At 43.0% G+C, this 15,049-nt stretch overlaps 1 protein-coding gene across 1 annotated transcript in view; it reads left to right on the forward strand.

Moving 5' to 3' along the window:
- Positions 1–15,049, forward strand: part of igdcc4 (immunoglobulin superfamily, DCC subclass, member 4) — a 117,136-nt gene that overhangs the window by 73,566 nt on the left and 28,521 nt on the right. The window contains 4 exon segments of the mRNA XM_061765685.1: positions 3,159–3,292; positions 7,920–8,054; positions 9,466–9,618; positions 11,399–11,809. Coding sequence (XP_061621669.1) covers positions 3,159–3,292; positions 7,920–8,054; positions 9,466–9,618; positions 11,399–11,809 — 833 coding nt within the window.

A 15,049-nucleotide genomic window follows, 5' to 3' on the forward strand; every position in this document is an offset into this window, starting at 1 on the left:
GCTAACCTCCATGTCTTTAGACTCCACGGTATCCCCATCGACATTCTCTACGACCGAGGTCCTCAGTCCTCATCCCTGGTCTGGAAGGAATTCTGTAGAGCGGTGGGCGCAGCAGCCAGCTTGTCTTCGGGTTATCACCCACAAACCAACAGCCAGACGGAGCGGACAAATCAGTCCTTGGAATCGGCCCTCCGTTGTGTTGCCGTACGCAACCCCTCCTCTTGGAGCTTGTTCCTCCCATGGATCGAATACGCCCACAATTCCATTACCAGCTCCGCTACCGGTGTGTCCCCGTTCATGGCTTGCTACGGTTTCCAACCTCCATTATTCAAAGAACAGAAGCAGGCGGTAGCGGTTCCCGCGGTTAAAGATCACCTCAAAAGGGTCCAGGCCGAGTGGAAGGACGTGCTTTGTCCCGGTCTGCAGAACGTAACAAACGGCTCGCGGACCGTCATCGCTCCCCTACACCTGAATACAAGGTGGGTCAGTCCGTTTGGCTTTCTTCCCATGACCTCCCACTCCAGACAGAATCCCGCAAGCTCACTCCGCGCTTCATTGGTCCCTTCCCTATTACTAAAATTATATATCGCACTTCCGTTTAACTGAAACTTCCGCAGTCTCTTAAGATTCACAGTCTCCTAAGATTCACCCTACATTCCACTAGGAGTATCACTACTCAAGCCTGTCTCCACCTGCGCTCTTAGCCCTCCGATCCCGGAAACTCTTGCCAGAGTATGGCAGCTTCTACAGGGGTACCACGTCTCACCTGTATCAAGTAAGCAACCTAATTCCTTGCCATCGCTCTGACCCCCGTGTTTCTCCTTGTCCTCAGTGTTCCCTGCGTCCTCCGGATTCTGCCACCACCTGCCAACTTGACCATTCCCATTGCCCTTTCAGGAAACTGTTGATCACAACCTTTCTGCCTCTGCCTGCTATTGGGTCCAGCCTCTATCCAATCGTGATACCCATCTTTTAATTTAGCCTTTAATATTTATCCATCCATCCATCCATTTTCAACACCGCTTATCCTGGTTAGGGTCGCGGGACGCTGGAGCCTATCCCAGCTGACTTTGGGCGAAAGGCGGACTACACCCTGAACTGGTTGCCAGTCAGTCGCAGGGCATATATAGACACGGACAACCATTCACACTCACTTTAATATTTATTTACCTTTCAATTTAAATTTAAAAAGTTTCATTTCTTATTAACTTTTAATTTTTTTATTTCTTATTGAATTATTATTTATCTGCGATTGGCTGGTCACCAGTTCAGAGTGTACCCCACCTCATTTTTTATTGTCAGGTAACAACAGTAGAACTGCAGATACGTGCATTTGTACTCAGAAGTTTCCATACCTGGGCAGATTTTGTGACTTTTTTTTTTTATATGACTGATGATTGAACAAGGTTATTATGTATTGTGTAACAATTGTGCTTTTCTGAAATGCATTATAATTTAATTTGAATTCCATTAAAAATAATATTGTGTTTTGCTGATCCTTCACATTTTCTTTTAACAATGGTATACATCTTACAAATTCTGCCCGGATAATCAAACGTATGAGCACAACTATGTAATGTTTTCTCACTTACTAACTAAACAAAAGTACCGGTAGGGCGGCATTCAAAATACTGTTTGAGCAAGTACAAACCATCCATCCATCCATCCATCCATCCATCCATCCATTATCTGAGCCGCTTATCCTCACAAGGGCAATTCACATGGGCAATTTAGAGTCTTCAATTAACCTACCATGCATGTTTTTGGGATGTGGGAGGAAACCAGAGTGCCGGGAGAAAACTCTCACAGGCACGGGGAGAACATGCAAACTCCACACAGGTGAGGCCGGGGATTGAACCCCAGTCCTCAGAACTGTGAGGCAGACGCTCTAACCAGTCGACCACCTTGCCGCCCAAGTACAAACCAAAAACCAAAAAAGCTGGCACAGGGGCAACAAAAGGCTCGGAAAGTTGAGGAATGCTCAAAAAAGCACTGGTTTGGAACACTGCACAAGTGAACAGATTGTTTGGAAACAGGTCAGTGTGTCATGTCCGGGTTTAAAATGAGCATCCCCGAAAGGCTCAGTTGTTGACAAGCAAGGATAGGGTGAGGTGTACCACTTTGTGAACAACTGCATGAGCAAATAGTCCAACAATTTAAGAATGTTTCTCAATGTGAAATTGCTAGGAATTTAGGGTTTCATCATCTACGGTCCATAATATCATTAAAAGATTCAGAGAGTCTGGAGAGATCACATAGGCGGCAAGGCCAAAAACCACCATTGAATGCCCGTGACCTTCAATCCCTCAGGCGGTACTGCATTATAAACCGGCATCACATAGCAGCTCAACTTGTATGTGTTGCTGCTCTGTGTGTGTTAAAGTACCAGTTGTTAGGTTGTAAATGGCCTAATGTCTATGCTAATTTTCGTTTGCCTCTATGGCATTTCACATTGTGTGTTAGCATTTACCTAGCGGAATTTCATTAGCTGAAATTATATGGTTTGGTTAAAGATTTATTTTGGTGTTTAAATATACAACGTTTAACTGTCTTTTTGTTTCATGAGTAAGTAAGCATGTGTTGCCTCTTATTTGGAGAACTGTACCATTATGAGTCTTCTTTTTGTTTCAAAGCGACGTTATATGATAGTCTCCAATTTTTCTTTTATTTCTTGACTAACAGTAAAAACAAGAGCTCATTAATACTTTAAAAATCATGTTTTAGTCAGTTAAAGTGTATTTTAATGAGTTTAAATGTTTTTAATGGATGGGTCTGGAACATATGCCTGCAGTAAACAGGGATTCACTCATCACTGTAGTCTTTTTTTTGGTAGTTTTAAATTTCACTTGATGCCCCTGACCTTTATTTGTAGCACGATGGTATTCATGGAATATTTGTGCTAGATACTGTCCAGAATTCTGTGAAATTCAGGAGCTTGTCTTTCACCTGAATGTTTTTATAGAGCAGATTTTGTGCCATAACCCTCACGACATGACTGCACACAATGGTCTACAGCTTTATTAAAGAGAGACAACACCCTGAGAGGCCACAGCCGGAATCCCGCAGACGCGACTCGGCTATGTCGACTCCCAGTGTGTTGTTTGTATCAGCCTTCTGACTCTCGTCTCCCTCTTTCCTCTTTCCCCCGTGTGAAACAGGTTCATTTCCCTGCCTAATGGCGTGCTCCAGATTCTGGAGGTTACCACAGAGGATGAGGGCGCCTACCGCTGTGTTGCATCCAACTCTGCCAAGACGGACATCAGTCACGAGTCCCGGCTCACTGTTACCACAGGTTGTTTTGTGTTAGAGTTATTGTTGTTTATGTTTGAGTTATTGTTGAAGTTTCCCCGAGAATCCCTGAGAACATTTTGATCAATGGGGTATCCAGGCCCTCACTGTAGCTCACTGTATGAAAAAGGTGTTAAAAAAGTGATCTCCCCTTCATCGCAGGGATTATTTTCTAGACCCACCTAAGAAAATCTGCAATATAGAGAGACTGTATTTTATTTAATGGTGTAAGACTTAAAATACATATCCCACATGCTTTAAATACATCTAAACTTGTTAAAACAACATTTTCAAATATCGTAATCGTATTTGAAGGCACTCAAAAGTTTCAAGTATAAAAGGTGTAGAAAATACTATACACAGAATTTGGAGATAGCATCCTTTAATTTTGATATAATGCAGCCCTATGGGGGGCACAAGCCAGTGCAAACTGGAGGCCGGTCCCAAGCCCAGATAAATGCAGAGGGTTGCGCCAGGAAGGGCATCCGGCTTAAAACTTTGCCAAACAAATATGAGCATTCATCCAAAGAATTCCATACCGGATCGATCAAGTCCCGGGTTAACAACGTCCGCCGCCGGCGCCGTCAACCTGCAGGGCACCGTTGGAAATACAGCTATTGTGGGTCGAAGTCGAAGAAGAGGTGGAAAGCGGGTTCTTCGGCAGAAAGAGAAGAGGAAAACACAGAGCCTAGAACTGAATGTGGGGACTTTGAATGTTGGGACTATGACAGGAAAATCTTGGGAGTTGGTTGACATAATGATTAGGAGAAAGGTTGATATATTGTGTGTCCAGGAGACCAGGTGGAAAGGCAGTAAGGCTAGAAGTTTAGGGGCAGGGTTTAAATTATTTTACCATGGTGTAGATGGGAAGAGAAATGGAGTCAGGGTTATTTTAAAAGAAGAGTTGGGTAAGAATGTCTTGGAGGTGAAAAGAGTATCAGATCGAGTGATGAGGCTGAAACTTGAAATTGAGGGTGTTATGTATAATGTGATTAGTGGCTATGTCCCACAGGTAGGATGTGACCTAGAGGTGAAAAAGAAATTCTGGAAGGAGCTAGACGAAGTAGTTCTGAGCATCCCAGACAGAGAGAGAGTCGTGATTGGTGCAGATTGTAATGGACATGTTGGTGAAGGAAATAGGGGTGATGAAGAAGTGATGGGTAAGTACGGCATCCAGGAAAGGAACTTGGAGGGACAGATGGTGGTAGACTTTGCAAAAAGGATGCAAATGGCTGTACTGAACACTTTTTTCCAGAAGAGGCACGAACATAGGGTGACCTACAAGAGCGGAGGTAGAAGCACGCAGGTGGATTACATTTTGTGCAGACGATGTAATCTGAAGGCGGTTACTGACTGTAAGGTAGTGGTAGGGGAGAGTGTGGCTAGACAGCATAGGATGGTGGTGTGTAAGATGACTCTGTTGGTGGGGAGGAAGATTAGGAAGACAAAGGCAGAGCAGAGAACCATGTGGTGGAAGCTGAGACAGGACGAGTGTTGTGCAGCTTTTCGGGAAGCGGTGAGACAGGCTCTCGGTGGACAGGAGGAGCTTCCAGAAGACTGGACCACTGCAGCCAAGGTGATCAGAGAGGCAGGCAGGAGAGGACTTGGTGTATCTTCTGACAGGAAATGAGAGAAGTAGACTTGGTGGTGGAACCTCACAGTACAGGAAATCATACAAGGAAACATTTTTAGCGTAGAAGAAGTAAGACACTTTAGAGGACCGAGAAGAGACGAAATGAATACATTGAGATGCGACACAGGGCAAAGGTAGTCATGCGGAAGTCTGGAGTGGCAGAGAAGTATGTTAGAATAATACAGTACATGTACGAGGGCAGCAGAACAATGGTGAGGTGTGCTGTAAGTGTGACAGATGAATTCAAGGTGGAGGTGGGAATGCATCAGGGATCAGCCCTGAGCCCCTTCCTGTTTGCAGTGGTGATGGATAGGCTGACAGATTAGGTTAGACTGGAATCCCAGTGGACCATGATGTTTGCAGATGACATTGTGATCTGCAGTGAAAGCAGGGAGCAGCTGGAGGAACAGTTAGAAAGATGGAGGCATGCACTGGAAAGCAGAGGAATGAAGATTAGCCGAAGTAAGACAGAATATATCTGCATGAATGAGAGGGGTGGTGGGGGAAGAGTGAGGCTACAGGGAGAAGAGATAGCAAGGGTGGAGGACTTTAGATACTTGGGGTAAACCGTCCAGAGCAATGGTGAATGTGGTCAGGAAGTGAAGAAACGGGTCCAAGCAGGTTGGAACGTGTGGAGGAAGCTGTCAGGTGTGTTATGTGACAGAAGAGTCTCTGCTAGGATGAAGGGGAAAGTTTATAAAACAGCGGTGAGGCCAGCCATGATGTCCGGATTAGAGACAGTGGCACTGAAGAGACAACAGGAAGCAGAGCAGGAGGTGGCGGAAATGAAGATGTTGAGGTTCGCTCTAGGAGTGACCAGGTTGGATAAAATTAGAAATGAGCTCATCAGAGGGACAGCCAAGGTTCGATGTTTTGGTGACAAAAGACTAAATTCCAACCCCACGCCCCAACGGTGAAAATCGGGAAAGGAGGCAGCGCCCCACAGCACCCGGCTCCATCCAAAGAAAAACAAAATACACTAAAATAATATAAAATAAATAAATACATAAAAAAAAAAAAAAAAAAGAAAATACATAAAAAAAAAGAAGGAAAAAAATCACCGCCACCTGTCCGAAGCTACCCCCTGTGCCAAAATGCCATACCCCGGCGACCCCCCCACCCCCACACAAAAAAACAAAACAAAAACAAAAGGCCACAAGCCCAAAACAGGAAGCCAAGCCAAAACCCACACATACAAACCACCCGACGCGATGAAACAGCCCCAAATAACAACCTCAACAACGCTACATCCAACCCCCAGCCGAAACACCAACCAATGAGTACCAAGTCAACCGGGCCACCCCCACACACACCGCTCCCCAGCCCACAGGTCCAACACCGATAATGGCCATAAAGAACCCAGTCAAATGCCCACCTCAGTCCAAGCCGCGGGCCGCCAAGAAAATGGACGCCCATAACCCGGACACCCCCCATCCAAACCACGCAATCCACCCCGACCCAGCCCCCTGAAAGTAACGGAACCGAGAATCACACGGAACCGGAATGGGGGGACCCCCACGGGGAACCCCCACTCCTCCGTGGCCCGACAAGTGGGGGTGGGCGCAGGCCCCAGGAGTCCAGCCAAGAGAAAAGTGACAACCCACCTCCCACCCTATTATTATGGTTACCAGGTCCCAGACTGGCAACCATTATCCCTGTAGCGTGAATGTGTGGGGTGGGGTGTAGTTCATTAAAATTGGAGAAACTGGTGGGGGTGAGGTGATACAGTCACAGGGCAATATTGACCTCCCCTGTCAACCCCACCCAGGTCGACCAGCTCCCCAAGGATATGTGAATGTATGTAGTGCATTAAAAACATCTGCGGGAGAGAAGCATGGCGGGACAGAGAGCAGGAAAGTTAATTTTCTACGTGAACTTGTTCAAAGTTCAGTTCCCCGTTCCAAAATAAACTAGTTCATAGTTCTTTTTTTCCAATAGTATAGTATGTTGCTGACCCTCAAAATGCTGGCATTTAATTTGCCCATTCAGTCCACACTCGGAGCCAGCTAAAGCTTTCACCCTACAATCTCAAAAACATAAGAAAAAAATGCCTGAATGGTCTTTTTTAAAATGAGGAATTAAAACAAAAAAATTACTTTTGTCCTTCATTTGCAAACAAAAACACATGACACTGTGTGTCAGGAACGACGGTGAAAGGACATTGGTAACTGCAGTCATTGCAGCTCTGGCTGGCTATATTAACAAAATATTTTGTCTGTCTAGTCTTATATTGCAATTCATATTGTGATACAGTACAGTACAGTGTTTTAACCAAAGCATTCTGATACAAATCATAATTTTCCTAACAAAGAACACATTCTCTCCCATTTACAGAGTGTCATTGAACGCACCTCGCTCATGAATCATAGCTGCACTGATTCGTTTGCCAAATACAACCCTAATCCTCTGACATATGAAGGCTCATATATAGTGTGATCAGACGGGGTTGTCCTTCAAGTCCCTAACAGAACCTGGCACTTTTGAATGAAAATCAATTTTTGTTCAAAAACTGTTCTTTGACGCCATATTGAGCGTGTTCTCAATAACGTTCATAAGGGAAAAATGAACTAAGTTCGGTTCACGTTCGCCAAAATATGAACTAGTTCATGAAATTTCGTTCATTGAACTTTTTCAGGTTCAACATTGGCTCTACATGGCAGTAAATCCTAAGGTATGGAGTTGACACTGTCCTTCTTGATTTGCATTCTTAGTACAACAGCTGGATAACTCCATCCTTAACCAAAACATATCCAGGATTTTTATCTTCTCTTGAATGGTCTGGGTCAGACCATAATCCAGACCAGAATCAGACCAGCCGAAGAGAATTAAAATCTTTCAAGACTGCTTAAATGTTCATTAGAGTCCGTGAAAACCCTCAAAGTTATGATTTAGTTGACTGAAAAACAATAACGACAAAGAAATGAAGCAGTTTTAAATATGGCCTTCACACCAATGTGCTTGTATCCTAAAAATATGCACTTGTTTCCGTCTTATCCAGATTCTGCAGAAGCCCTGAACAGAGATATGATCGTGGTACCGCCACAGAATGCGACGGTAGTGCTCGGTCGTCCAGCAGTGATGGAGTGCATGGCCCAGGGCCAGCCCAAGCCGCTGGTGTCCTGGAGCAGACAAGGTAACACACCCCCCCCCCCAATCCCCTTACAAAATTCTCTGACTTCATTCCCCTTGATTACTCACTCATTGTCCGTCTTCCCAGAAATATCTGCGTTTGCATACCTGCAGCTGTAAATTTCACGAACAATAGACGTCACCTCTACTGTTCCATTGTTCTGTTGTGCGGTGCTTTCCATGAGGTGATTTGTCATATCAAGCTTATGCGCACCGCCATAGCACACACGCACACGTGCGCACAAACATTTTACCATTGCAGTTTTACTCTATGCACTTTTTTGAGAAGTACAGTATGCTAACCCAAAATAAACCTAATCTGAAAAAAGTTATTATAAAATCTATTTTGAAAACTCTAATCTCAGTATTACATCACAGGAATGTATATTCTTAGTGCTCTTATACTAGTGTGGGCTGTACTCTAGATGACCAACACAGCACACCACACACATAACGATATCCGTCCTAGTACCAAGAATGACCTGTGACAGACATCCAGATTGCCTCAAAATAAAAAGAAGAAAAAATGGGTAGAAGTAGAAATAGAAAATGCTATCGTTACGTTTCATGTCACCACACACAACGATTTGCAATCGTAAATATTAAACGTTCAATATTTACGATTGTTGGCTTGACCATTTTCCTAGCAGATTGGGGAAGGAAAAATCATTCTGGATAATCTTAAATAGACCTCTGACAATCAGGCCTTGATTGCAAGGGAGGCGAAATGTTCAAATTTGGCCCAATTGTCGGAATTTGTTTACCCTGCTTAAGTTAATATTTAATGCATCCCCCCATATATCTTTAAAGCGACACAATCTCGTCAGATTGAGTATAAAAGTTACGCCAAAAGTAGTTTTATTGGTAAAAGTGGTCAATTTTGATTGACACAGGCAAAAAAAGTGTACCTAATATTGTGGCCAATTCCCGGATGGAGGTTGACAGTCGACAGCCATTTTACTTGGATTTCTATTTTTTTTTCCTGTGGAAAATAATGGGAATTTGTTCCATGGTCAAACTCTGGGCATCGTAAACCTTGTACAGAACTGAACATGGAATTTAAACATTTACTGTCATACAAGTGTAAGTGTTGCAAAAATGGCCTAAGAAAAAGTAAAACACAGGTGAGGTCTTGTGAGGACACATTGCATGATAATGAAGAAAAAAGTGTCGCAAAGATTTCTCAACAAGCGAAACTCCCAGAGGTCTTTTGAGGTACATTAAGGAGTGTTGTTATTCAATCGTAAATGTTTTGTGATACAGAGTGGAACACAGAATTGAATTTTATTGTGATAAAACTTAAATCCCCTCTTTCTCAGTGCCGCGTCTTTGACCAAGTGCACAATTGTACCACCATTTTTTTTGTGTCATCAAAAGCATCTTCACAGATGACTTATTTGTTCTGCTTTGATCAGACGGAAAGTCCATTTCCACAGACGTCGTTGTCCTTGCCACTAACCTGGTGATCAGGGACACAAGGCGCCACCACGCGGGCGTCTACGTCTGCAGGGCCAACAAGCCTCGCACCAGAGAATTTGTCACCGCTGCTGCTGAGCTGCATGTGCCTGGTAAGTGACACTTCACGTCTCCAGTTTTTAGATAGCCTCAAGTGAGCAAGTAATTGAACAGAACACAGTGGTGTGCAAAGCGCCGGTGCTGCCTGGGGATAAGAGATGTATTTGATTCCCCTAGAAAACAATCGTCAACGAGGTGGGGGCATCAAAGTTTTATTAAGTTATAAAAGTAGCTAAAGTAGCACAAGAATGCAAGAAACGGTTCCAGTACGAAAGTCCTACATTATTCTCGAGAGGGGCTATTGAGGGAAACGTAACTAAGATAGCACTACAATGCAAGAGACGAGTCCAATATTCAAAATCCTCTAATCATCTCGGGTGTACCATCAGGGGTTGAAGTAGCTAAAGAAGCACTAGAATGCAAGGCACATGTTCAATATTAAAAGTCCTGTGTTCCTCTATGGTCGGACTATAGGGGGGAAATTAGCTCAAGTAGCACTAGAATGCATAAGAAAGGCCCAATACCAAAAGTCCAGTATTCCTTGATAGAGGTACTTTTGCATATAACTACAGTAAAAGTAGCAATAGAATGCAAGGGGAAAGTCCAATCCTAACAGTCTTGTATTTATCGAGGGTGGGACTATAAGGGAAAAGTAGCTAATGTAGCACTAGACTGCAAGAGACAGGTCTAAAACTAAAAGCCTTGTATTCCACTTGGGAGGGTCTATAGGGGTTCAATGTTGCTAAAGTGGCACTAGAATGCAAGAGACATGTCCAATCCGAAAATACCCAAAATTCCCCAAGGCTAGCCCATCACTAGCATTAAAATAATGAAATTCAGAGTTCTAGTTTAATCTGCTGGTACACCTAATTACATTTCAGCTCATGTCACATTAAATTCCATCAAGAGTCTCAAGGGAACACCTTGCAAATTCAGGTTATAATGAAGAGAGAGCAAAGGCCAGTGGCATTTTTGCATGAAAAAATAGAAGCTGCACCAACACCAAATATTACTTGGCATTAATTATCAAACTGAAATAACGTTCAGGCGATGTAGCAGATGTAACAGCATTTTTCTGGTTTCATCACACGTTTTTCACTTGCCCACTTAACCTCTGTTTATGACAGTTACTAGTGCTTCGATACCCTAAGGGCAGCAAATAAATGAACAGAACATTTTGTTATTATGCCTGCATTTCTCCCGGGAGGGACTACAGACAGAACATAGCCCAGGACTCCCATTTGTTTAACAAATTCCAGCAGCACAAAAGCTACAAAATCTAAAAGCCCCTCGAAGAGACAAGAGATACAGTACGTCAATACTAAATATCTTAAATTCCTTAAGGCTCGCCTACACTTGGCATTAAATTAATTAAATAAGGTGTCGAGATTAATAAGGATTCAGAAATGAATTATAAATATTCAAACGTAATTTTTTTCCCAATATAGCAATTTAGATCAATACATGGTTGGGATTCACTGCCTCAGGCGATTAGTTTGTGTGTGATTAGTTGGGCAGCAGCTTGAGGGGAAAAAAAAAAAAAAAGAAATTCATATTACAGACAAAAAATGAGGCAGTTACTAATGGCCGATTTAATGGCAAATAGTAAGTTTATTAATGCTTCTTAATTACCGTATGTAGTCAAATCACTACTCTGTATTAAACACATTGTAAATGTAGTTAAACAGAAACAAAATTCCAAACAGAAAGATCTGAGATATAGCAGACTAGGTGAACTGTGATATAGCAGGGCATTACTGTGTTTAAATATCTGTTCCTAATATATAGTCAGCACAGGCAAAAACCTTTTTGAAAGTTTGCATTCTTCTCCAGCGCCTCCAGTCATTCTTCAGCCCCCAGAGACAGTGTCCCTCTCCCGGGGAAACACGGCTAGATTCGTGTGTAACACCTCCGGTGAGCCCGCCCCGGCGTTGCGCTGGCTGAAAAATGGCCGGCCAATACGTTCCTTCCGACGCGCCAAGACCCAAAACCCTGGCGTCCTGCTCATCAACCAGCTGGCCCTTGAGGACGCAGGCTATTACCAGTGCATTGCTGACAACGGCCTGGGCACCGCCTGCGCCACCGCCAAACTCACTGTAATTGTGAGGGAGGGCCTCCCCAGTGCACCTCGACGCCTCTCGGTCGCCCCTTATTCCAGCACCACTGCCCTGCTCACGTGGGAGAAACCAGAGTACAACTCAGCCCAAATCATCGGCTACTCAGTGCACTGCCAGCGGGCTGCAGGTGAGTGTGTTTACATACATACAGTATGTACTTTATGTATAGTATGTATGTGGCCCGGGGTGTGTATTTACTCAAATGTGGAGAATATCAGGCGTTTAGTAGAGGTGAAGTATTTATCAGAATCAGATCTTTGTTAAAGGTCCCATTTTTTTGGGCTATTTAGACCTCTATACAATGACTCTCTAACATGGACTTAGTATAAAAGTGTCAATTTCATTAAAAAAAAACAACAACAAAAAAACACTGGTTTTGTCAGAAAAAGCCCTTCTGACAGCTACTTCTGTTTGACCCAGTTTTGTAGCTACTTTGTCTATATTTGGCAAAGACTGCCCCCTTTCCGCTGATTGGTTGCCTCCGTGTGAAAGCCCACGTTTGTTTTGTTGACAGCGCTAGCTCAGAAGCAGAGAGGTAGGCAGAGAGCTTCGCTAGTGACGTAGATAAGCTCGAGAAATTCTAATGTCCTGATTTCAGGCCTCTCGGCAGAAGAAAAAACGTCTGGAACTCAGGAATGCGTGGCCGATTTTAATTCATATTTCATGTTTACTGACTGATATCTGCGGGGTCTTTTCCAGAATAAGTCAGAACCCTATGGAGATCAGGCATTTTTGATCCCTGTAATAACAAGGGACAGAAAGTTGGTCAAAGAAATCCATCCATCCATTTTCTGTACCGCTTTATCCTCACAAGGTCGCGGGGGTGCCGGAGCCTATCCCAGCTATCTTCGGGCGGGAGGCAGGGTACACCCTGAACTGGTCGCCAGCCAATCGCAGGGCACATAGAAACAAACAACCATTCACACTCACATTCACACCTACAGGCAATTTTGAGTCTTCAATTAACCGACCACGCACGTTTTTGGAATGTGGGAGGAAACTGGAGTGTCTGGAGAAAACCTACGCAGGCACGGAGAGAACATGCAAACTCCACACAGGCAGGGCCGGGATTTGAACCCCGGTCCTCAGAACTGTGAGGCAGATGTACTAACCAGTCTGTGCCGCCTGGTCAAAGAAATATGGCACAAAAAAAGTAGAACTACAAACTTAGTGAGGATAAAATGTGAATCTATCAAACCATTGTCTCCAGTTATCTCTGCGAGATTAGCTCTTTTCAATATCAGGTCACTGGGTAATAAATCAATGTTGATTAATGACATTACAACCTCTGATCTGGACTTTTTGTTACTAAATGAAACATGGTTAACAGAAAGTAGCTGTAATACTATTTTAAATGAGGCGACACCAACAAATTTTCATTTTATGAACAAGTGTCAAATAGGGAAAAAGGCGGTGGTATTGCTGTTGTTTTTAAGCCATTATTTCAGTGTAAAGAAATTATACTGGGTGATTTTAGCTCATTTGAATATCTGTTTTTTAGTTAAAGGTGACCCAAAAGTTATTGTTTTAATAATTTATAGGCCTCCAAGATACAGTAGAAAATTTATGGAGGACTTTTCAGAACTGCTGTCAGTTATTTGTACTGACTACAACTATTTTGTCATAACGGGAGACTTTAACATTTATGTTGACAATAACATGGAAAAAAGATCTAAAGAACTCTTTGATATATGAGACACATTTGACCTTTCTCAAGATGTTAAGAGTCCAACCCACACTCAGGGTCACATCTTAGACCTGGTCATCTCTAAGGATATTGAAATTCTATCAATTGACATTAAGGATATGGCTATTTCTTTGAATTACAGAATCTTCCAAAAGTTCAGACAACCTCTATGTCTATTAAGAAAAGGTACATAAATGAGAGTACCGCCACTAAGTTTATGGAGACCATTGCTGTGCCACAAACTGTGAATGCTGAGACAGTTGCTGAACTTTTGGATAATTCCACCTGTAAAATCTCAAATGTCATGAATTCTGTCGCTCCTATTAAAACTAAGACAATCTTGATGCGACCTAGAACACTGTGGAGGAGCACAATGATGGTAAAGACCTCTAAAATCAAAGTGTAGGAAAGCAGAACGTCAGTGGAGAAAAACTAAACTCCAAATTGACTAAGACCTCTTCAGACAAAGTCTTTGTAATTTTAACCAAGAGTTAGTCAGGGCTAGACAGCAACACTCTGAAATCATCAGTAAGAACTTCAACAATACTCGCACTCTGTTTGCTGTGGTTGACAAGCTCACAACCCCCGAATCAGATAGCTCCAGAACTCCTAACAGCAGATAAATGCAATGAATTTGCTTGTTATTTTAGTGCTAAAATACAATCCTTCAGGTTAAATATCACAAATCAGCAAAATGATAAAATGATACTAAATCTGAAGCCACCCAGGAAAAACTCTATTAGCATGTCAGAATTTGATACAGTTAATCAAAAAACTGCAGAGAATACGGTTCAGCAGCTGAAACCATCAACAAGCTGTCTTGACTTAATGCCATTTGACTTTTTCAAAGATATTGCAAAGTCTGTGCTAGCTGATTTGCAGCAAATAATCAATTGCTCATTTCAGTCAGGCGAGTTTCCTAAAGCTCTTAAAGTAGCTGCCATTAAGCCTCTGCTAAAAAATAGAGTGCTGGATGCTTCCATGTTAGCAAGCTATAGACCCATCTCAAATCTCCCTTTCATAGCCTAGATTGTTGAGTAAGATCATTTTTACCAAGTCAGCAATTTCTTGAACTTAAATGGACTTTTTGACAAATTTCAATCGTTCCGAACTCATCACAGTACAGAATCTGCTCTTATCAAAGTGCTAAATGATATAAGGTTGAATACTGACTCGGGAAAATTGTCAATTCTGGTCTTGTTGGATCTCAGTGCTGCTTTTGATACGTTAGATCAGTGTTCCCAAACCTTCTTTGCACCGCTGACCGGTTATGAGTCGGAATCTTTCCCACGGACCGGCTGTGGTGGCGTGTGTGTGTGTATGTATATATGTGTGTGTGTGTGTGTGTGTGTGTGTGTGTGTGTGTGTGTGTGTGTGTGTGTATATATATATATATACACACACACACACACACACACACACACATACATACACACGCAGGAGTGTGGGTCGGAGTGTGGGTCGGAGCTCCTCAATGAGAGTAGACTTTTAACTCCGTAAAAGTAGTTCTGCCTGTGTCCAGCTGCAACCTACGACTGTATCTGTATCAGAGCGGACTTGGTGCGTGAGAGTTAACTGTTGCGATAAACCCGTATTTTAAGTGGGACTCCTGAAATAGTTTTGTTTCGTTCATGAACGTTTCGTTCAAAAGAACAAATCTTTTCAGTAAATGTAATGAAC

Source organism: Phyllopteryx taeniolatus, chromosome 2 (assembly GCF_024500385.1).
Source record: "Phyllopteryx taeniolatus isolate TA_2022b chromosome 2, UOR_Ptae_1.2, whole genome shotgun sequence".
In the NCBI taxonomy this organism is placed as follows: domain Eukaryota; kingdom Metazoa; phylum Chordata; class Actinopteri; order Syngnathiformes; family Syngnathidae; genus Phyllopteryx; species Phyllopteryx taeniolatus.